Raw genomic sequence first — 24,175 nt, 5'->3', positions numbered from 1 at the left:
ACATGATTCCTGGGAGATGCCTCGAGGGCAAAGGTGTTTTCAGGAATCCCATAAAGATGGGAGGAGAGGGTCATCCCTCCCCACACTGTGCACGTACTCATCCGTAACACGTGTGTGCATGCACATCCCATACAAGTAATAAACATGTACTTTTAAAAAATAAGAAAAGGCTATGAGGGGCAGACTGTGGCTCCTCATCCCTGGGTACCCACAGCAGCCTTCAGGCAGACAGGGGTGAAGGTCTCTTGAGGGGACGCTGTCTCAAGCCGTACAATCTGTGAGAGCAGAAGGGCTTGCCAGGAGGACCAGTGTAGCCCACAGTCTAGCTAGAGCTGGCCTGGAAAGTTATAGATACCTCCTCTCAAACCCAGAGCCCCTGTGCCACTGTGGAGAGCTGAGTGGCTTTGCCATAACAAGGCCATTACTTCAGATATTTGGGGATATTTTTTGTGGTTTTGTTTTTGTTTTTCAAGACAGGGTTTCTCTGTGTAGCCTTGGCTGTACTGGATTCACTTTGTAGACCAGGCTGGCCTCGAACTCACAGAGATTCGCCTGCCTCTGCCTCCTGAGTGCTGGGATTAAAGGCACAAACTACCAAGCCTGGCTTTCATATATTTGTTATAGCTTGAGAGTGTCCCCTCACATTGGTACGTGGGAGTTGTAAACCCTGGGACCTTACAGTGTGACTATGTTTAGAGAGGCAGACTGTAAAGAGGTAAATTAAGACAAGACCACCAGCACAGCTACTAACTCAAGGACTGATGTCCTTATAAAGCCTGGGCATGGATAGGTGCAGAGGGGGCCACGTGGGGGCACAAAAAACCACCATCTTCAGGAGAAACCAGCTCTGAGCAGTTTGATCTGGACCTTGCAGCCTCTGGAAACTGACTCCTGTGGTGGAAGGCCCTCTGTGTTTGGATACAACAGTCTGAGCTGACTGACACTGACAGTCTGAGCTGACTGACACTGACCGTCTGAGCTGACTGACACTGGCCGTCTGAGCTGACTGACACCAACTGTCTGAGCTGACTGACACTGACAGTCTGAGCTGACTGACACTGATAGTCTGAGCTGACTGACACTGACAGTCTGAGCTGACTGACACTGATAGTCTGAGCTGACTGACACTGACAGTCTGAGCTGACTGACACTGACAGTCTGAGCTGACTGACACTGGCTGTCTGAGCTGGCTGACACTGCCCTTGGAATGCTTCACATTTTCCCTTGCTGTGATGGGTATTAAACCCAGACCTTGTGCTCTCTTGCAGACATGAGGACAAGTCCTTGAGGCTTTGCTTGACAAAGTTCCAGAGACCTCTGACTGTCCAGCATGATCTCTAGACATCTAGAACAGCGGTTGAGGCTTTGTTTGACAAAGTTCCAAAGATCTCTGGCTGATCACCACTGCGCCTAAATACTATGTATGGTCCAGGTGTAATGTTGTTTAGAAATCTATTTCTCCTAAAACTGTTTTTTATTTAATTAATGTATTCAGATTATATTTAAACTGTTATCCCCTCACTTTTATCTTCCTGTTCCTCCCTCCCTCCCTCTTTCACCAGATTCCCCTCCCCTAGGTCTGTGACAAAAAGGGAATCCCCACCATATAGTCATAGCCTATCAAGTCTCATCCTGGTAGCCTGCTTATCCTTTCTCTGAGTGTCACCAGGCCTCCCAACCAAGGGGAAGTGGTCAAATATGGGGCATCAGAGTTCATGTCAGAGTCAGTCCCCACTCTCCACACAACTGTGGAGAATGTGCTGTCCATTGGCTAGATCTGGATAGGGGTTCTAGGTTTACTGCATGTCTTGTCCTTGGTTGGTAACATAGTTTGCATATACTTGCCTGGATCCAGATGCGCCAGCCTTGATGTACCACAGTTTCTTTATCCATTCTTTGACTGAGGGACATTTAGGTTGTTTCCAGGTTCTGGCTACTACAAAATAAGGCTGCTATGAACATGGTTGAGCATATGACCTTGTTGTGTGGTGGAGCATCTTCTGGGTATACTTCAAGGAGTGGAATAGCTGGGTCTTGAGGTAGCCCAATCCCAGCTTTCTGAGAAAGTGCCAGATTGATTTCCAAAGCAGTTGTACAAATTTGCACTCCCACCAGCAATGAAGGAGTGTTCCCCTTTCTCCACATCCTTGCCAGTATGTGGTGTCACTTGAGTTTTTGATCTTAGCCATTCTGATGGGTGTAAGATGGAATCTCAGAGTCGTCTTGATTTGCATTTCTCTGATGACTAAGGCTGTTGAACATTTCTTTAAGTGTTTCTCAGCCATTTGATGTTCCTCTCTTGAGAATTCTCTGTTTAATTCTGAGCCCCATTTCTTAATTGGGTTATTTGGTTTGGTGGAGTTTAATTTCTTGAGCTCTTTATATATTTTGGATATTAGAAACCACATGATCGTCTCCTTACGTGCGGAAAAAGCATTTGACAAAATCCAACACCCATTCTGTTTAAAGTTTTGGAAAGATCAGGGATACAAGGCACATACCCAAACATAATAAAGGCTATATACAGCAAACCAATAGCCAACATCAAATTAAATGGAGAGAAACTCAAGAAAATTCCTCCATCTGGCTTGTAGCAGTTTCCCTACAAAGACAGACCTGTGAAATGTCCTCTAGATACCGCGAATGCAAGGCCAGCGGGCCCCCGAGCTTAAACACTCTGCCTCCCAGGGCTCGAGAGTTTGGGGACCTGCTGTACTGTGCAGTTTAGCTGGGCTTTTCATCCAGGTCAAGTTTATGCCCTGCATTTCCAGCCTGAGACTCTTCTAGAGCGTTGAGCTGATACTTTTTTTTTTTTTTTTTTTTTTTTTTTTTTTTTTCTTGCTCATCAATGCTGTTCTGCCGAGCAATTCTGCAGAAGTCTACCTCTCTTATCTCCTGTTTTATCCTTTTTCTCACTGCTGGCGTTTTTCTTAATTTGGGTACGTGTGGGGATATGATGACAAGACCAGACCAATGGTATCCACAGTCCTTTCCACGGACTCAAACGCACATCTGCTGTGGCCGAGGCTGTAAGCCAGGCAGCTAGGAGAGAGAGGCACAAGAGACTGGGGTTCAGAGGCTCAGCTCCCCCGTGAAGAGGTTCTAATCCCCTACCAGGAAGATGGGCTTCGGGGAAAGATGGAGTCAAGACATCCTCAGCAAGTCACCGCCTTCACCTGTGTGACAAGGACCTCTGACATTCCTCAGCTCCAGAACTGGCTGAACTGTGAGTGAGTGAGAGAGCTTCCCCATGTGGTCACGGTTTTGCTGTTCCTCTGGCTTTCCACGTCTTTGATGGCTTTCTTTTTGATTCTGCGTAGGTGGCCTGACCCCAGTCACCTGAGTAGTCTGTTATTGGCACCCCTGTAGGGAGACTCTCATCCAGGAACCCAGGGTTAGTGGTGGGACCAGGGGCCGTACAGTGTTAACACTGAACTCAGGAAGAAAGAAGGTCCAGCCGGGGAGTGTGGCCCTGGCTACTGTCCTGTTCGGTGGCTATGGTCAAAATCTTGTTCTCTGGATAGGGGCTCTTCCGGGATGCTTAGCGTGTGCGATGGTCGGAACTGAGTACAGTTCTGACTCAGTGGGCCTCTTCCTGGACCCTTAGCATGTGCGGTGTTTGGAACTGGGTGCTGTTCTGACACAGCGAGTAGAGAGTTGCTTTGCTTGAACAAATCTTACTGGAGATATCTCTCCTGATTGTCCCTGCCTGAGCAACTTTTTCTACTCTCTTATCCATTGTAGCTCCCACTTGCCAATGTGGAGAACTGGTAAGGCCTGACGGTGGCCTTGGATGATGAGATGGCCCAGGCAGCACAGGTCTCATCAAGAGTTCCTCACCAAGTGGGGACTGTTCCTAGGCCCCACTGACTCAAAAGTGCCCGCTGCTTTGAGATGAAATAATTTGGTTATTATGCAAATTGATGAATAATGAACCAATAGGATGGGAAATGCAGCTTGCTAAGCATGCGTGATGCCATGTGATTGGTTCCTGGCACTGAAAACGAAAAGAGAGAGAGAGAGAGAGAGAGAGAGAGAGAGAGAGAGAGAGAGAGAGAGAGAGAAGGGTTCTTTCCTTAAGAACTTAGTGGAATGGGTTGGCAAATGTGTTTCCCCAACCCAAACCTGCTGCCAAAAGATCAGTGTGACAGGTAGAAGGGGTTGAGGGTGGTGTGGACACTGGAGGGAACACCCCCACCCCTCCAGCAGTTCCACTCGGGCCTCAGCTTTCATAAATCCCAACTGGATCTCAGCGATGTAGACTGTGAGTGACTCCCCTGTCATTGAAGAGGCTGAAGCAAAGAGTTGCTGGGATTTCGAGGCCATCTTGGGTTACATAGCAAGACCCTGTCTTTAAAGGAAAACAACAACTTGGGGTGTGGTCAGGTGCACTGTGCAAAAGGCCTGGGGTCTGATCTCCAGAATTAAATAAACAAAATGTGGTAATCCGCTAGGGAGGTGGAGGCAGGAGGATCAGAAGAAATTCAGGGTTATCCTTGGCTACATACCAAATTTGAGGCCAGCCTGGGCTACTTGAGACCCAACCAAACAAGAGAAAACACCCTCCCAAACCCATATCAATAACTAACTAAAGAAACAGGATATTTAAAATGTGGATAATAAAAACATCTACTATATTAAGTATAAACCCACTAACTGCCACTGCACAGCCTTGGTTGTGAGAGTGTCTCGCGGTTCCCTGGTGTCAGTGATGGTGATGGGCAGGGAAGATAGTCTGTCAGGTGGGCACCTCAGCTGCTCACTCATGGAAAACTTACCTTTCACAAAGGGCCCCGGCTATGTGCTTGAATTCTGGGAAGGACCGAAGGGAGCGGCCCTTGACGACCGGAGTGTTGGCTGTGCGCTTGCTGGGCTCCCGTCTCACTTCAGGGTCCTGAGCCTTCTCCTTAGGTTCTAGAAGAATCCCCCAAAAGGGTCTGGCCGCAGACCCCGGACCTAAGGCTCCAGCACACTCTCAGGCTAGAGCCCACAGACTGTGCCAGGTTTGGGAGGGCCTTGACTCCCTCTAGCTGGACCAGAGGCAGGCAAGTCCTAAGGTAGCTCATCACACATTGGAGGGGCTCTGAGAGCTATATTTAGATGTTGTGATATAAAACGTGCTAGTTTGAAAGTTGTTCACACAATCTGAGATCAGATAAGCTGGGAGTAGGCATCTGGTTATATTCTTTTAACATTATTTTAATCTTTCACATTGCTTGTGTGTGTGTGCGCGCGCACACGTATGCATGCGTGCGTTGTGCACTATAGCATGCACGTGGAGGTCACAGGACAATTTTTGGGACTTGTTTCTCTCCTTATACCATGTGGGTCCCAGGGACTAAAGTTAGGTTCTCGGGCTTGGCAGCACATGCCTTCACGCTCTGAACCATATCACCGGTCTCTCTTTTAACACGTTTTAAAATAATCAAACTGTGGCCCAGTCTGTTCTTGCTCTTTGAGCTGGAGCTCCTGCCTCCTGCGGTACAGGAGGGGCCCAGCCATGCTGCTCCCTCTGCTAGAGGCTTGGCTCATCCCAGTATTCGCTGGACTCTCCCTGCTTAAGTAAAACAAAGGCACTCTCCCTGCTAAACCAGCCCTTCATGCAGTCCATTCCTCTTTATGCGCTCCGAATGCAGCAGGCACCAAGGCACACCGAGCTCCTGGAAGTCCGGCAAAAGTCCCCTGCAGTCCTTGCAGCTTTATTCATATGAGACTGGGCCTCAGTCCTGGATCACACAGGCAGGTCTTATGCCAAACCAACCAATGAGCCTACACACACACACACACACACACAGAGAGAGAGAGAGAGAGAGAGAGAGGCAGAGGCAGAGGCAGAGGCAGAGACAGACAGAGACAGAGACAGAGACAGAGACAGAAAGGCAGAGGCAGAGGCACTCCTGCTCCCCATCCCTTTGGCCCTGGATATAGTGAAGACGTGAGAAGAAAAGTCTTTCTGATAGAAGACACTTCCTGGGGGGGCAGGGCTGATGAGAGGAGCTGGGCCTCAGGGCCTTTGCCCTGAGCACTGGGAGCCATTTGAAATCCCTCCCTTTACAGGGAGTATGCAACAATCAGAATGGCGGGTGGGGTGGGGTTGCGGGACAAGGCAATGTCCACAGTCATCTGCACCCAGCTGCGCCTGGTTTGCTCTCCACCAGCCTAAGTCTGTACACCACCCGCCTAAAGCCCTGAGTGTCCTCTGTTGAGGCCCTGGCTGGCCACAGGTCAGGGCCTTTGCAAGGCAATTCCTTCCAAGCTAAACTGCAGGAGGCCAGCCATGCCTGCTTGCCATCTGTGGGCGTGGCCAGGGAAGGTGGCTGCTGTGTTTAATTCTGCCCTAGCAGCACATGGCCTCAAGCCCTCAGAGGAGCCTACAGTCCATAGGCTGTAAGCCAAGGGTAGGCGCCTTCATCTATGCTGCATAGGGGAAGCCGGTGTCCATGCCAAGGAAGACCCTCCAGTGAAGTTGCCAGTAGCTCCTGCTGTCACCACGCTCTGCGCTGCCTCCAGGAGAACTGTACTTAGGTTTGTTGTTGAGACCTTGGCAGGAGGGAAAGACTGTTTCCAGCAGGGTCAAGTGTCTACCCAGTGCTCATCAGGCGGCCTTGCATGGGTTCAACCCAGTTTGGGAAGCTAGGCACATCGTCCTTTGTGTTAGGACACCTGCCATCCATTCACTGTGTACTCACAGTCCTGTGTGTGTGTGTGAGACAGCGGTGCTGAGGACACGCGCTGCACATGGGCAAATGGACACCTGCTGTTCACTCACTATGTACTCAGAGTCGTGTGTGCATGTGACAGTGGTGCTGAGCACACGTGCTGCACACAGGCTAATGGGTGTAGAAAGGCTGTGTCCTCATGAGGTAGCAGGTGGCCTCATTTCTCTGTGGCATACTCAGATGACAGTGATGGCCTGCCAGTGCTCGTGGCCCAGCATGGGTGACAGTGAAGATAGACAACCCCAGGGAGGCCTTTCTTGTTTCCAGCACCCAGGTATGTAGCTGCAAGAGGTATTGGTGCCACAGTGCTGAGGCCAGGAGCATCTCAGGACAGGCAGGGCTGAGGCCAGGAGCATCCCGGGACAGGCAGGGCTGAGGCCAGGAGCATCCCAGGACAGGCAGGGCTGAGGCCAGGATCATCCCAGGACAGGCAGGGCTTCAGGCTCAACTGAGCAGGCTTGTTTCCTTCCTCTTCCTCTATGTCTCCTGACTCAGAAAGCATGGCTCACGGAAGACTGTGCACCTGAAAGTGAAAACAGATGTTGCTAAGTTTGTGTGTGCGCGCGCGTGTGTGCGTGCATGTTTGTGCATTTGTGTGTGTACACATTCGTTTGTGTGCCTGCGCATGTGTGTGAGCTGAGCAGCCTGGGAGAGGCGAGCGTCGGCCAGATCTGAGCTATGAGGCACCGTGCTAAGGGGCTCCAGAGGCCTCTCCTGCTTCTGTTGGCCACTGTGCATTTGTGCTGTTCCTGCCATTGTGTTCTGGTAGAGGTGACAGCCCTGCAGTGCCTGGGGCTAGTGAGCTGGAGACAGTGTCTCAGAATCATCGAGGTGTTTCTGTTTGGCTAAAGACCTAGAAGCAGGTGCTGGGTTGGAGTATTTCTGTGGAGAGTGCCTCTCCTGCACCTCTCAAGGGCTAGGGCTCGTCTTTCTCCCTCAGTCCAACACCCCTCAGACTCCTAGAGTAGCTCAGAGCATCCTGGGAAAGTCATAGAACACCGTCCCTGGGAAGCTGAGGCCCCGTAGAGCCTGGGAACTTCCTTAGAACTCCTGGCTTCCTCAGGTGCCTCTGGAAACTCTCAGAACGTGGGATTGGCAGACCAGGGCGCTAGAGCTGATGCAGTGAGGTCCGAGTCCTGCTCCTGGACTGCATGGCTTTGAAGATCAGTCATCCACTCTCTGGAAGTTCTCAGCCCCACCGCCTCTTCTCTGCTAAATAGGAAAATGTGGGAGAAACCCTTTCTATTTCGTTGCCTCTCTTCTTTTATTTCTTGAGTCAGCGTCTCACTCTGTAGCCCAGGCTGGCCTCAGACTTGGAGCTGATTGTCTTGCCTCAGCCTCCTGAGTGCTGGTGTTGCAGGCACGCACCCTGACTCCTGGCCGATGCTTCACGCTGCCCCTCTCCTCCTGGCTCTGGAGACAGAGGCTCCTTCCTGGTCTCCCCAGTGAACCCCTCCTCACTGTTCCTCTTGACACCTACTCTGCGCCTGGATGGTAAGGCCTGTGGTTGTCCCCTTCTTCCTCCTATTCTGCAGCCCCCACTTCCTGGCTCTTGCTCTAAGGAATGCATGACCACCATGCTGCCCTGCCTCACCTGTGTCCTCCCTTTGGCCCTTAGGGATCCCGACCTCCCCAACAGGAGGACCTGCCCTCTGCTGACTCTCGTCTCTCTAGGGTTCCCAATGCTGGGACACATATCCCCTGCCCCTCCCACATTGTCCCATTCTCACGCCTGGCTCTCCAGCCTCTGCTCTCTGTAGGCATTCCCTAGCCAAGCAACTGTAGCCCAGACCAACCACCATCCTTCTGTGCCTTGGTCCCTATCACTAGAGCGGGGGCCACCATCAACATCTAGCCATGGGGACTGGCTCCCTGCGGGACACAGCTACGGGAAGGCGTTTCATAAAGTCATGTGATTCTGCCTCTGCTCCCTTATGATTTCAATTTCAGAACTGAAGTTTTGCTCTGGGATCAATGTGAGCCCAGCATTCTATGTCTGCGAGGGCACCTCAAGCCAAAATAATCTCCAAGTTATACACCATTTGCTAGCTGTGCGAAGTTTTTGGTTTTAAATACTTGCACTCAACTTAGGAACAACTAACTGTAAGAACACAAGCCAGGGGCCTAGAAAACACTCTAAACACCACTGGGAGGCACTGACACTTTTGTGTTCAATTTGCCTGAAGTTGCTGTTTTCTAACCCTGTGCTGTCCAGTTAAACCGGGACCTCAGGAGCAGTTTCCTTAGCCATGCGATAGTCATTTTCACTGCTGTCCTGTGTGGACTTAGTCACCATGGAAACAGCTCTGGGTGTCCCTTTGAGTAGGTCAGCTGATAAGGGAAGACTTGACCTTCCTGAGGGCAGGCAGCGTGTCCTGCCACCTCGGGCTCTTGCAGCATGCCTTCCACTCCCCCAACTGTGAGGCGGAGCCAACCAGTTGCCACTACAGCAGCAGGGCGCATGTACTCACTGTGGAGAGCTTCCCTCCACTCCTCTCATTCCACACTGGATCTGCTTGCCTGAGAGCGGAGGCGAACCGGCAACCATCTGCACAAAGCCAGCAGCCTTAAAGCTTTTCTCCACTCAACCAGGTGACCCCACACAGCAGGGAGCCCTTGCCCTCCTGACTCCAGACTCTACCAGCCGGTGCTGGCTGTTCCCTCTGGGAGAGTGACGGCTTTTCCTTGGCTGGGTGCTATGGAAGGGTGAGGGAACCAGAGACAGGATGTGTGCTTGACTTCTTCAGCTCCCAATCTCAGTAGAGGGTGGCTCTCAGTGTCTCCCTTTACCTACTGCCTCCAGGGGCAGTGTCACATGACCCTGTCCTCACACCTCACACACCAGGCCGCAGGGGCAGTGTCACATGACCCATCCTCACACATCAGGCTGCTGGTAGCAGCCACTGGGCTTGTAGAGCCCTAAGCCTGTTCTGCGCTGCAGGGCTCTAGTCCATGGTGACTTGAGAACAGGAGGGAGGCCTAATGTACAGGCCTCGGCCTTCTCACCGCTGTGAGTAGTCTGGGTTCATTTTCCTTTTTGGTGGAATTGCCTAGAATAAAGTTTTATTTAGGGAAGTCCAATAAAAGCTACTGAAAAGTAAAACACATAAAAACTTTATTGTATCACACACCTAAATGTGCATCAATTTGACACACTGCTGCTCATGTCGCAGACACACCTGCAGAGCACACTCAGTGCAGTTTGCTCACAGGACAATCGTCAGCCCCTACAACTGTTCTTGCTCACAGTAGGCTGCCTCCTGCCTAACCCTCCCGACTGTGTCTCCACAGTGGGCACTGCTCACCCACTAAAGGGGCAAGGACGGGGCAGGGAGAGTGTGCCACCAGAAGAGCCGGTGGTGTTGCACAGGGCCTGCGGGTGGCCAGGCGGGTCAGGCTGGGGTAAGCGGCTTTTCTAGGCTGAGCCACGCTGACCGGCTCTGTGCGCGCTGCCCAGGGCCCAGTCTCCAGGAAGCAGCTTTTCTCGTTGTTCCACTGTTTCGCCCTTTCTTAGGCCGAGTGGCCGCGCCAGGGCACGCTGAGCAGAGTGAACCCCAGCTTGGTATCCTGGAGCACTCCAGAGCTCCAGGCCAGCACTGCACTGTTATTTTTACTGCAAGCAGGGAGGAGTTGGGACAGACTCCCCAGACTGGTGGGAGCTAATCTCCTGCTTCCTCCCTGAGGCCTGAAGGACAGTGCACAACATCTGGGCAGTGTGGACAGAACAGTTGGGATGTGAATACAAATTTAAGAGGGGAAAAAAAAACAAAAAACAAAAAAACAATTCCCAAAGAGTAGTGTGACCTTCCTTTTTGAGGTCACATGTCCTGTCTGCCCTGCCCCTCCCTCTTCACTGGGATGAGGGCAAACAGACTGCACACTCATGACAGTTGTCCCTGTCTGCAGTGCTATAAAACTGCCACAGAAACCTGCAACTGCCATGTACATGAACACATAAGGATGACGATTCTCCAAACTGAGAAATGCCCAGTAAAAAAATAAAGATAGAAAATACATGCTAATTTAATGGCAAACTTATTTGCTACTACACGGCAACCATCTTGGAGTTGAGGACAGTGTACAGTGGGAACCACCCTCTCGTGACACCTGTGCTAGAGACTGCTTGGCCCTCGGGCTGACGTGGTGGTGGGGACACGCCACTGTCACTCAACAGCTGGGCTGAATGTCAGTGCTGCAGCAGGAAGTTAGTGGCCACATTGAGGTCATTGTTCGAGGCCCTCAGGGCCTCCAGGGCATCCCCTCTGGAAAATCCCATCTCCATGAGGCGGGCAACCTACAAAGAGAGCAGAAAACTGAGGGTCAACAACACAGAGCTCATCCTTAGCACCATGTGCCCATCACATGACTTTGTGGGAAAGCGCAAAGCTTCTAGAACGATCCGAACCAGGTCATCTCTATTCCCAAGGTGGAGGCAAGAACACCAGGAGTTCAAGGTTATCCTGGGCTCCACAGGGCATTTGAGTCTAGCCTAGGCTATAGAAGAACCTATCTCAAAAAACATAATAAAAAAGGCAGAGAGGAGGGCTCAGCTATAAATCATTTGCTTTGCAAGCACAAAGCCCTGGGCTGATCCACCAGAAGCCATGTGAGAATGCCAGCACAGTATCTGAGGCTGTCCTCTGGCCTCTCTCTTTTCTCTGCCTTTTCTTTCTCTCCCTGAATCTCAAACAAACAAACAAACACCAAACCAACCAACCAACCGACCGAGCTGCACTTGTCACAAACAACAGAAAAGTGACTACTGGGAAGCTTCTCAAGAGCACAGTGTGTGCAACCAGGGGTCACGTGGTCCTCACCCTACTGGTTACTTTTCTTGGTGCTATGACAGAAAGTAACTTATGGGAGAGTGGGCACAGCCCAGCACAGTGAGGAAGGCATGGTGCGGCCATGTAGGAACCGTCTGGCTGAGACTCTCTCTGTCTCAGTGGACCGGGAGACAGAGGTGGAGTGGTAGAGCTCAGCTGGCTTCTTCCTGTTTCCCTTTTTGTTGAGCCTGGGCCCCAGACTCGGGAGGGTGCTGCTCACGCCACGGTGGACTTCCCTTCGCAGCTAAGCTTCTCTGGAGACATGCTGGAAGACACACCCAGAACAGCACCCCACTGGTGCCCAAGTGTCTCTTAGTCCAATTATGCTAATAACATTGTCTGTGACACAGTGGGGTGCACCAGGCAGTTTGTGAGGAGGTTGGAGTAAGCAGCCTGGGCGCATCACTGGCCACACTGTGTGACCCTGCAGGGAGGATGTGGGCAGTCAGGTGTGCACACACAGGCACAAGTGCATCAATAGGGTCTTTCTCCCAGCATGGACTCGGGTGCTGGGGGGCCTGTTTCCTGCCTGTAGACACTCTGGCCTCTTCTGCAGAGGCAGCACGCGCTGAGTCCTCCTGCTTGAGGCCTGGTGTTTCTGTAGGTAGCAACAGCCATATGCAAAGGGGGCTGAGGCAGGGACACTAACTGGGAAATGTAAGTAACCGAAAGCCAACGGGCAGGAAGCACCAGGCTGTACAGATGCCCTGTGAGTGTGAAGGCTGCTGAGCTCGACCTACACGGAGTCTCCACTGCAGAGAGAAGGGCATCTCCTACTTACCCACAACCTGCACCCCAGCTTAACCTGCATCCCGGGGTATACCCTGCATTCCTAGTAAGCACGGAGCTCAGGCCGGGTGTAATTCCAGCACTTGGGAAGACAGGGGCAGCAGCTCAAACCTAGCCCATCCCAGTGAATTCAAGGCCAGCCCAACAAGCTACATAAGACTTTATCTTTCTGTCTCAAAACCAAACAGAAGAAACTCAACAACAACAGCAAATGACGGAAACATTTATTGGCCTGGACTACTACGCACAGGAATCTGTTACTTTTTGCATTATAATAAAACACGTGACAGCTGCAAACACAAACAGATAACGAGGCTCACACAAATCTGAAGCTCAGTCCCAGCTTTTCTTTCTGGCTGAAGAGCATGCGCTGGGCGCTACACATGGCGAGGTCAGGCTCAGGACTGCTTTCCTGCTCTGCTCTAACATGGGGGTGGCGGAAAAAGAGGCTGCTGTGGGCAGGACAGGGGATCTCCGGGACCCAGGAGTCTCGTCTTCCAAGGAGGTTTGGAGCAAGTGCTGAGGGGGACAAAGGCGCTCATGCACACTGCTCTGAAGCTGCGCGGTTAAACAGAAGGTGGCACTCTCACGGGTGCCTGGGAGCTCAGGTCCAGCAGGAGCTGTTTCCCTGCAGCTCCCATCCCTAGGGCCTGTGTCTGGGACATGTGCATAGCACATGGCTGTCCACCTGGGCTGACTGATACAGCCCAGCTCCTCCTGCTGGGGAGAGCAGGACCATCTTCAGCATCCTCTCCCTCAGGCTCCTTAGTCACTGTCAGAGCTGCAGGACAGGAGGGCTGCTCTGCAGGTCGGCCAGCGAGAGGCAGCTCTCCTTCACCCTTTACTTCTCCTGTTGGGTCCCGGGCTCCGGCTCTACCGCTTGCCTCTGCTCTGTTTGCCCTTCCCTCTGCTGCTGGCCTGATGACCCTTTCTCACCCATGTGGCCTTTAGACACCTGCCTTTTCCTTGTCTCTTTGGCTAGAAGGATCCCAGACCAGAAAAGCCCCTGGGGTCCCATAGACCCGCGCCCTGAGAGAACAACTGTAAAAGGGTTACTCTGGAGCAGCTTACATCACGGCAGAAAGGAAACAGAAAAGGACAGCTAGGTGCCAGAGACAGGCACCCCACGGACCTGGCCCTAAAAACCTACTTCCTCCTCAGGTCCCGCCTCCCAGGGTGCTAGCCAGGCTTTAACACAGAGGCCTGTGATGGACACTTTGTAGCATAGGCCTAGGGACATGGCTTAGTTGGTAGAGGGCTGGCCTAGCATCTATGAGGCCCTGGGATTCAATTCCTGACATTGCATAAACTGGGCATGATGGCACACAGCTGCTGTCCCAGTGCTTAGGAGATGGAGGGGGCAAGATGAGGAGTTCAAAGCCACCCCGGACTGCATAATGAACTTGAGGCCAGCCTGGGATACATGAGACTCCACCTCAATGAAAAACCCATCCCTACCCCTCAGTGCCATCTCAGACAGCAGAACACACATTAGTTCACCAAGTGGCCCTTGGCCTTAAAAATCCCACCAATGTCCAAAAGCCCAAATTCAAAGTCTCTGTGAGACAGTGCAGACTCTCAGCTGGGAGCTGGTTAAAACAAAAAGGTTATCAACCAGCAACACAGAGCACACACGGAAACGCTTCCATCCCAAAGGCAAGGACCTGGTGAGGCAAAAGGCTGGACTGAAGGCCATGCCCACAGGACAGATACTGCACCTGAGCCCGTGTGGGGGTTCAGGGGACACAGGGTCTCACACTGACGCCCACTGCTCCTCTCTTGGGTGGGCTCTATCCACTCTTTCCCTAGCACGGGCTCCCTGCACTGCTGCCCGGGTGATGCTGCTGTGCTCAGCCTTGCCTGACAACCCCCCTCCCCAGGACTTTTCCTTGGAGCACAGCAGGAACTTGTCAGGCAGCAGCTGACCTCCATGGACCCAAGGCCTCAATGGCCTGAGTGTAGAGTGGCTGAACCTGGGGAAATATCTCCCCGGGCACTACTGTGTAAACAGAGCCGTGACACTGTTCTCAAGGGAAAGCCTTTCCAAATGAGCTTACATTTTACATCCTAGACAGCTGTGGGTTGGCTCTGCCAGCTCCTGGGATGGCGGGCAACTTGAGGACATCTGGAGTTAACTAAAGCCCAATGGCTGCGCACACCTGGGGGGAATTTTTCTTAATTGAAACGTGAACTGGGGAGACCCACTTCTAATCCAGAGCTTTTGAGGTCTGAACCTTCTGCTGGCAGCCTGCGTGGAGCTTACTGGGAAGGGAGCTGCTCCCTGCCTGCTGCCCTCGCCCTCACTCTCGCCAGCAAGTCTACTTTAGTGGCACCAGAGCCTCCGTGTTCAGCGTCACTGTGCCTCATAGACTAAACAACTCCTGGATTCTTGGACTCTGTTTACCAGCCGTTGTTGGATTAGCTGGACCACTGCCTGTCAAAAGACCCTCCCTATATATATTCATGTGTATCTGTGACAGACAGACAGACAGACAGACACAGACAGACAGACAGACACACACACACACACTGTTCCTCTAGAGAATTCTGAATGCAGATGCTCTTTAGGTATCTTTCTACCGTCCCAGGACAAAGTGTGTGGTTTCTTTGACAGCACCGCTGACTTCTTTAACAACTGCACTCTTTATGTCTATAACTTTCTACACTACTTTTTAGGCCAGAATGTAGAGTTTTCAAATCCTGATCAGCTTCTTGCTCCCAGTTCTCACCGCAGATGTGGTCAAAAGCAGGCAGAAAAACTACGTTTCAGCCTGGACTCCATGCTGTATTGAAATGTCACCAAAGCAACTGTTACTTTTTTTTTTCCTTTTTTAAAAAATTAATTTATTCATATTACATCTTGATTGTTAGCCCTTCCCCTGTTTCCTCCCCTTCTCCCCTCCCCTCTGTCTGTGATTGAGGGAGACCTCCTCCCCCTATATATGCTCTTAGAATATCAAGTCTCTTCTTGGTAACTTGCTATCCTTCCTCTGAGTGCCACCAGGTTTCCCCATCCAGGGAACGTGGTCAGAAAAGGGGCACCAGAGTTCGTGTGAGAGTCAGATCTCACTCTCCACTCAACGGTGGAGAGTATCATGTTCGTCGGCTAGGTCTTGGTAGGGGTTCGAAGCTTACTGCCTATATTCTCCTTGGCTGATGCCTTAGTTTGAGGAGGACCCCAGGATCCAGATCTGCCTGTCATAAAGTTCTTCTTGTAGGTTTCCAGGACCCTGTGGGTCCTACTATTTCCCCATTCTTCCATGTTACTCTCGCCTAAAGTCTCAATAGGATGTCCTCTCCTCTGACCCACTTTCTTGGTAAGTAAAGTTTTTCATGGTATGTATCCCTTGGACTAGTGTTTTGATATAACTGAGTATATACCGTTTGTCTCTTTTTGCTTCTGGGTGAACTCACTCATTATGATAATTTCTAGATCAATCCAAATTTTGGGAATTCCTTGTTTTTAATAGCTGAGTAGTATTCCATAGTGTAAATGTACCACAGTTTCTTAGTCCATTCTTCTACTGAGGGACACTTAGGCTGTTTCCATGTTCTGGCTATTATGTATAAAGCAGCTATGAACATGGTTGAGCATATGTCCCTGGTGTGTGGTAGGGTATTTTCTGGGTATATTCCAAGGAGTGGGATAGCTGGGTCTTGAGGAAGCCCTATTCTCATTTTTCTGAGAAAGCGCCAGATAGATTTCCAAAGTGGTTGTACTAGTTTGCATTCCCACCAGCAATGAAAGAGTGTTCCTCTCTCTCCACATCCTCACCAACATGTGGTGTCATTTGAGTTTTTGATCTTAGCCATTCTGATGGGTGTAAGATGGAATCTCAGTGTCTTTTTGATTTGCATTTCTCTGATGACTAACCAGGACGAGCATTTCTTTAAGTGTTTCTCAGCCATTTGATATTCCTCTGTTGAGAATTCTCTGTTAAGTTCCAAGCCCCATTTCGCAATTGGGTTGTTTGGTTTTGTGGTGTTTAATTTCTTGAGTTCTTTATATATTTTGGATATTAAACCTTTGTCAGATGAAGGGTTGGTGAAGATCTTTTCCCATTCTGTAGGCTGTCGCTTTGTTCTCTTGACAGTGTCTCCTGCCTTACAGAAGCTTCTCAGCCTCATGAGGTGCCATTTATTAATTGTTGACATTAAGGCCTGGGCTGTTGGTGTACTGTTCAGGAAGTTGTTTCCTGTGCCTATGTGTCCCAGGCTCTTCCCCACTTTTTCCTCTAACTGAATTAACGTCTCTGGTTTTAAGTTGAGGTCTTTAATCCACTTGGACTTGAGTTTTGTGCATGGTGACAAATAAGGGTCAAATTGCATTTTTCTACATGTAGACATCCAGTTAGACCAGCACCATTTGTTGAAGATGCTATCATTTTTCCATTGAATAGATCTGGCTTCTTTGTCAAAAATCAAGTGAGCAAATGTGTGTGGATTCATCTCTGGGTCTTCAATTCGATTCCATTGATCCACCAGTCTATTGCTTTGCCAGTACCATGCTGTTTTAATTACTGTTGCTCTACAGCTTAAGATCAGGTATGGAGATTCCTCCGGAGGATCTTTTGTTGTATAGGATTGTTTTTGCTATTCTGGGTTTTTTTTTATTTCTCCATATGAATTTGAGAATTGATCTTTTAATATCTTCAAAATATTTTGTAGGTATTTTGATAGGGATTGGGTTGAATCTGTAAATTGCTTTTGGTAAGATGGCCATTTTTACTATGTTGATTCTCCCGATCCACAAACAAGGTAAATCCCTCCATCTTCTGATGTCATTTTCAATCTCTTTCTTCAGAGGTTTGAAGTTTTTTTTTGAATAAGTCCTTCACTTGCTTGGTTAGAGTTACTCCTAGATATTTTATATTGTTTGTGGCTACCGTGAAGGGAGTAGTTTTCCTAATTTCTTCCTCTGCCTGTTTGTCATTTGTATACGCAACTGTTACTTTTAACTTAGCTTCAAAGTCTCAGGACTTGGAAAAAATGCAGACAAAGTCTTTGTCAAAATGTAACAGAAATTTCCTCTAGCCCAGTTTCCAAGAGTAATCCCTTAGCCTGGCTGTCACTGTGCTCCTCCTGGCATTCTGGTCTTTGGTGTCCCCCAGTGTCATCCAGGAAGCTCTACTTACAGAAGCCCACACTTCAAACTCTTCCCATGAATGAACCAGCTCCATGCACTCGGGTTTAGTTGCCCCAGTGATAGTATTTTTGGTACCAAGTTAGCTAGATCACCTGACAGATGCAGCTTGGAGAAGGCTCTTTTGGCTCATGGCTTAGAAGGTTCAGCCCAGTGGTTACTTTGCCCCCATGTTCTTGGGCAGAACATCACAGTGGCGCTATGGTAGGCAGGAGGCCAAGACGGAGACCAGGAGGGGCCAAGGACAGACACCCAAGGGCCTGCTCTCCCACTGGGGACAGACACTCAAGGGCCTGCTCTCCCACTGGGGACAGACACCCAAGGGCCTGCTCTCCCACTGGGGACAGACACTCAAGGGCCTGCTCTCCCACTGGGGACAGACACTCAAGGGCCTGCTCTCCACTGGGGACAGACACCAAGGGCCTGCTCTCCCACTGGGGACAGACACCCAAGGGCCTGCTCTCCCACTGGGGACAGACACTCAAGGGCCTGCTCTCCCACTGGGGACAGACACTCAAGGGCCGGCTCTCCCACTGGGGACAGACACCCAAGGGCCTGCTCTCCCACTGGGGACAGACACCCAAGGGCCTGCTCTCCCACTGGGGACAGACACTCAAGGGCCTGCTCTCCCACTGGGGACAGACACTCAAGGGCCTGCTCTCCCACTGGGGACAGACACCCAAGGGCCTGCTCTCCCACTGGGGACAGACACTCAAAGGCCTGCTCTCCCACTGGGGACAGACACTCAAGGGCCGGCTCTCCCACTGGGGACAGACACCCAAGGGCCTGCTCTCCCACTGGGGACAGACACTCAAGGGCCGGCTCTCCCACTGGGGACAGACACTCAAAGGCCTGCTCTCCCACTGGGGACAGACACTCAAGGGCCGGCTCTCCCACTGGGGACAGACACTCAAGGGCCTGCTCTCCCACTGGGGACAGACACCCAAGGGCCTGCTCTCCCACTGGGGACAGACACTCAAGGGCCTGCTCTCCCACTGGGGACAGACACCCAAGGGCCTGCTCTCCCACTGGGGACAGACACTCAAAGGCCTGCTCTCCCACTGGGGACAGACACTCAAGGGCCGGCTCTCCCACTGGGGACAGACACCCAAGGGCCTGCTCTCCCACTGGGGACAGACACCCAAGGGCCTGCTCCTCCCAGTGACCTACTCCGTCCAGTTAGATCCCACTTACCAAAACTCCTGGAAACAAAAACAGTGCCGCCAGCTTTTCTACATGAGCTTTCATATATGAGCACATACCGGAATTTCATATTAAACATAACAGTGTCTCAGTGCCTTGTAGCCCAATCTTTTCTCATTGTCGCACCTGAGAACATGGTACCCAGAGCAGCAAGTGCATGGGTGTGTGCTGACCGGTGTGTGCACATTTGCACATATGGGTGTGTACACATACTCAAACAGAGTTACAGCATGCGAACCAGTTTAGCAGGGGTCTGCTGAAACCTTGAGAATTTTCACCTGACATACGCAGGCCAAGTTTCTCAAACCCTACAGAGACCGTCTAGGTAAAGAGAGCTGTGTGTATCTCTGCCTTCTTTCCAGCCAACTAAAGTGAATTACTTTCAATTGTCATCCCTCTCAAACGTGTATCTCCCCCAAGTGTGGTCAGCAAACCCTCAGACTTTATCTGAGCCTGATCCAAGACAGAGCCCTGAGCCCATGAGAAGCTTCAAGCCCTCGTCATCTTATGACTGCTGTCCTCCCCACAGGCCGACGCCCTATCTCTACAGGGATGCGATGTCGTAAGTTCATGACATCTTGTGTCACCAGGGTTATTTTGGTATCCTCAGACCACAGAGATTTTGACATTTACAATCACCCGGTGCCAATCTAGTTTACAGCATCAGATGCCGAAATACCAAATTTGCCATTCAATCTTCTGAACTCATCGTCTCCTTTCCTCTGGGCCTTTGGTGTTGGGGTTTGGGAGTGTGTGGGCCAAAAGTCAGGAGGAGGAAAAAGTCTGATGATGTAAGCAGACTGACTAGTTATCTTCACCCTTGGGCCCCAATGACATCTTAAGGTGGTTCTCTGCCATTATCTCTGCTGAGAAGTGCTGTCTCTGGCCGGTCAGCAGGCGGATGGCTCCACTCTTCTGTGTGTTGCCTATGAGGACGTTTCCAAGGCCTCCAACAACCAGTGGGAGAGGCTCCCTTCCTGTGCTTGTCACCCTCAGCACTTTAAGCATCTGGCCTGGTCAGGGGCAGGTCTGTATCAGGCCGATACGCTGTCAAAGGCGGCAGTCTCAGGGGTTGGTAAGGCTCCACCTGGAGCTGAGGGAGGCAGGCAGGCAGGAATGCCTGACCACAGCTTCCACCTGGCCCTGGAGCTTTCCCTGTACTGATGCTACCCATGGGAATGCGGAAGATGCTGACGCAGGTGTGGCGTGCACCACAGGGGGCAGCACGGACTGACTGCCTTGGCCACTTGGCGGTGGAATGGCCAAGCACCCTGTAACAATGTCCGGCACGAGAATGGAAGCCGTCTTTGTGTGCAGTCTCCTGTGATCACTCCTTCTCAGACCTGAGAGACCACATGTCCACCAGAGCCAGGCTTCTTACAGGGCTTCACTGAAGGGTCTTCTACTGCTGAGGGTGAGCAGCAAGCTTGGGGCTCCAGACTTTGTGGTCAGCCACCAAGTGCTGTGGGCCAGAGCTGGCCTTCATGTTTATGTATTTTCCAGGGCTGAGGAGACAAGTGTGTTTCCACTGCTGACTAGCCTGGTACTGACTCATCAGCGAGACCTTTAAAGAGCCACCCTGTGGAGCTATGGTAAAAGGAGGTGGTCCGCAACCACCTGCTATCTTCTTTCCCTCACCAAGCTCTCAGCACCAGGACATGCACAGGAGCCCAGCACGGGCTGGATGAGGGCTGAACGTGCAGTCGTCAGGCTCAGGCTCATGAGCTCCTTTAGGAAATGATGGAGGAAAATGCTGTGACGGCTGCATTTTCCCAGTGAGGCAGGCCAAACAGCTGCATCCCAGTCACTACCAGATACCAGGCTGATAGCAATCTGTTGGGAAACTTAAGAAATGCCCCATGGGAGTTTTCTGAAAAGCCTTTCCTTCAGTCCCCGCTGTCCCTCAGCCCACTGGGCACCTTCCTGCTGCTCTAGCAGCACAGAAGGTGCTGTCTGAAAGCACCGTGAAGTATCTGCTTAGCGTGCAGTAGGGCTCTAACCCAAACCCACCTTTCTTCTCAGCTTCGTTTAGAATCCAACCAAGGCTGATTACTGTCCAACAAGGCTGCTCTGCTCTGCTCTGCTCTGCGCTGCACTGTCTGTCTGTCTGTCTGTCTGTCTGTCTAGTTTTGAGACGAGGCTTCATTACATAGCCCTGGCTGGTATTAAACCATGTAGTCTAAGCTGTCTCAGCCTCCTGAGTGCTAGTTACAGGGCCAGGAGCAGCACCAGCTCCTCCTCAGCCTCTCAAGGTCAGGAAAGGTCTCCAAACAGAACATCCAATGCTTACTCTCCGTGGCCAAGGTGAGCGCCCAGCACAAGAGAACCACCGACAGGGCACCAGGGGGAGCCTCCTCTTTTCCTTCTCCTGGGTTGAGCTAGTGTCCAGTCCCCACCCACCATGGGAGCAGACTGCGACTCACTCAGCCGCCTCTCACCACAACCCACCATGGTGTCAGCAGCTTTCCTCAGCCTCCTGTGACATAGTGAGGCCTCATGGCTGGCTGACCTCAGGAGGGAACACTCATAGGAACTGTAGCCACCAAAGGCACTGTCACTGTCAGCTGACAACAGGTGGACTGTATTCTTCCCTCAAACATTCTTTAAAAAACAGACCACATGGGGGCTGGAGAGATGGCTCAGCGGTTAAGAGCACTGACTGCTCTTCCAAAGGACCCAGATTCAATTCCCAGCACCCACATGGCAGCTCACAACTGTCTGTAACTCCAAGATCTGACACCCTCACACAGACATACATGCAGGCAAAACACCAATGCATATACAATAAAAATAAATAAATTATTAAAACAAAAACAAAAACAGACCACACCACAAGGGAGGAAACCCACACACACACAGACAGTTCCTTCCTAGTTTTCCTCATTTTTAAAGTACTATTTTCAAATAATGTTGATGATCGGGACGGTTCTACTTAGCTCCTCATTCCCAACTCACCTCCACTAAGCTACAAGTCAAACGGGACAGGCGCTCACTCCAGCGCCTCACAGCAACACCTCAATGACAGCTGCTTGGTTTGCCTAACAGAGACTGTGGTTTGCTTTAACTTCCCTTTAGCTGAGGGTGTCAAAAACAAATGGTGTTTTGGGTTTTTAACTTCCCAAATTCTGATGCTTACAGATCAAGATGCCCACCGGATGGTGGCCCCACCCCGTCCACAGCTGGGCCACCCTTGTGGGCGGGGTCACATGCCAGGCCCAAGGCTGCCCGCCACCTCTATGCTACAAGCAGCCTTGCTATCAGCTCACTCTGGATGCTCCCTTGGGGGAAGTGCAGCTCTTTTCTTCCTAGCCAGACCCCCTCTCACCTCTGGTTAACAAGGTTCTTTGGTATTTACATCCTTGCCAGGGCCCCTTGTCTTTGGCTTGGCACGTGGGCAAGCCTTAGGAAAGGGCAGGCTCCGTGCCTACTCTTTCCCAGCATCCTTAGGGTTGGGCAGTCCAGCCAAGTGGTAACTGTGACTAAATGAAGTCAGACATGGATGGGAAAGAAAGTGCAAATTCACCATTGTCAGCTTTGGTTTCAGCATGTTTAAGTCATTTGTGTGGTGTCACCTGAGAGGTTACTTTCTAAGTATAGGGAAGGTACAAGAGTCTGGTTTGATTTCCCCCCTCTGGTTTAAAACAAAAACAAACAAAATATGAGAAGTAAATTTGACAAAAATCTCATTATTTGTCAACTAAGATCTTATTTATGGCCCAAGACTACTATATGTACTGATTTGCGTATCTGTGTGCATGTGCCATGGTGCATGTGTGAAGTCACCCCGTGAGAGTCAGCTCTCCCCTCCCCGTGTGAGTCTCAGAGAGCACGCTCATGCCATCAGGAGTGTGGACAGGCTCTTTACCATGCACTCACTGACTTGCAGATTTTTAGTCTGAGTTGGTATAAAAAAAAAATACCTGGTCAAGAACAGAGGCCGGGTCACTGCACTCACAGCTCCTGGCAGCAATGGCGCTTGCAGGGCAGCCCAGGGAGGTGGGGGAGGGGCTCCCCAGTCCCCAGCCCTCCTCCTGGCAGTTAAGGCTGCTGGGGAAGAAACCAAGCTCTCCGCAGTGATGTAGCCATGCCCAGAGAACAACTCTACCTCCATGCGTAACGCAGCCAGCCTCCATTATACTCAGTGAGTATTGAAAAATGACAAAAAGCATCAAAGTGGGAGAGGGACCTGTCCAGAGCCAGCGGACAGGGTAAGGGAAGGAAGTCGGGGAGGGGTTCCAAGTACCTTATGTACCTGTATAAAATTGTCAAGGAATAAATAAAAACTACTACAAAGAAGAAAATATGGGGGGAGGGAGAGGAGCCAACTTCACTCCTCTCTTTTTTATTCTGTTTTGGTGTCGAGGTCTCACTGTGTGCCCCAAGCTGGCCTGGGAACTCAAGACCACCTTAGCCTCTTACATGCCAGGACTGCAGGTGTTCACTGGCGTGTCCTACTGGGGTAGGTGTGTGTGCGCATGTGTGCACATGCGCGTACTCGCTCACTTGTGCCTCTGCAAAGGTCAACCTTTGGTGTCCTTTCTCACCTACTGTCCGGCTTGTTCTCTAAGACAAGGCATCTTTTGCTGACACCTGAGTCTTGTCAATTAGGTTGGATTATCTCAGCAGGGCCTGCCCCAGGCTGGGGTTCCTAGTGGTGGCAGTTTCATATGGTTCTCGGGGCTGGGTTCTAGTTCTCATGCTTGCATGGCAGGCATTTCACCAGCTATCGCCACAGCTCCCAATTCGAGCTTTTATTTCTTGCTGGCCCAAACTGCTGCAAGCCTGCAGGATGGCCGAGACCGAGTAAGGGTATCACTGGTTACCTGCTCTTCAGAAACTTCCAGGGGAGGAGACGCTCGCTGTTCAGACCGAGGACCATCTTGATAGTTGATATTTTGTCGCTGACGTAAAGGGGGGAAAAGCCGATTCCAATTGATCATTCCTCTCTAGGAAGAAAGCAGCAAAGGTCACCAGGGGGGCAGAGCGCCTGCGTCCCCAGAGCCCTCTCTAGCTGGGAAATGAAAAACTGCACCGCTCCACTGTAGCAAAGGGGCTCAAGCCCACGGCCACACTTCAGGAGTTCAAGGCTCTGCCGGGGGTCATGGGGACACAGGCACGGAGGGCATGCAAGGAGGAAGTGGGTCCTACTCATTCACGCCTGAGCATTGATGGTGCAACGAGAGCAGAGGCTGCTGTAAAGCCTACACAGAGTGACAAGCAGAGTGACAAGCTGGGGAGCAAAGGACGAAGGGCTCCCAAGTCAGGGTCGGCATTTACTGAGCGCTCTGTGGATACCGAAGATGGAAGATAAAGAGCTTCTGGCTTTAAACCCGAAGACAAATAAATGCATGGCTTTCTAGAAATGCTCGCTTTTGGCTTTGTGCAGGTCTTTGACTCCTGAGCAGAAGCAAGGTGTGATGTGGGCAGCCAGCACGCCAGCCAACCAAACCCAGGCACAGAGAAGCCATTTAATACTCAAGACATGGTCAAATCAT

The 24,175-nt window shown here is 51.1% G+C and overlaps 2 protein-coding genes across 2 annotated transcripts in view; both read right to left on the bottom strand.

The window, feature by feature from the left end:
- The window catches only part of Pcca (propionyl-CoA carboxylase subunit alpha), an 842,751-nt gene that overhangs the window by 767,585 nt on the left and 50,991 nt on the right, over positions 1–24,175 (bottom strand). The gene's annotated exons all lie outside the window — the stretch shown is intronic.
- The window catches only part of Ubac2 (UBA domain containing 2), a 141,985-nt gene continuing 128,460 nt past the window's right edge, over positions 10,651–24,175 (bottom strand). The window contains exons 8-9 of the mRNA XM_051160998.1: positions 23,504–23,626; positions 10,651–11,013 (exon numbers count right to left, since the gene is read on the bottom strand). Coding sequence (XP_051016955.1) covers positions 10,906–11,013; positions 23,504–23,626 — 231 coding nt within the window. The 3' untranslated portion in view covers positions 10,651–10,905. The remainder of the gene's footprint in view (positions 11,014–23,503; positions 23,627–24,175) is intronic.

Source organism: Acomys russatus, chromosome 18 (assembly GCF_903995435.1).
Source record: "Acomys russatus chromosome 18, mAcoRus1.1, whole genome shotgun sequence".
Classification (NCBI taxonomy): Eukaryota; Metazoa; Chordata; class Mammalia; order Rodentia; family Muridae; genus Acomys; species Acomys russatus.
Note: the sequence above shows the minus strand (reverse complement) of the source record. Positions and strands in the feature narration are given on the sequence as shown.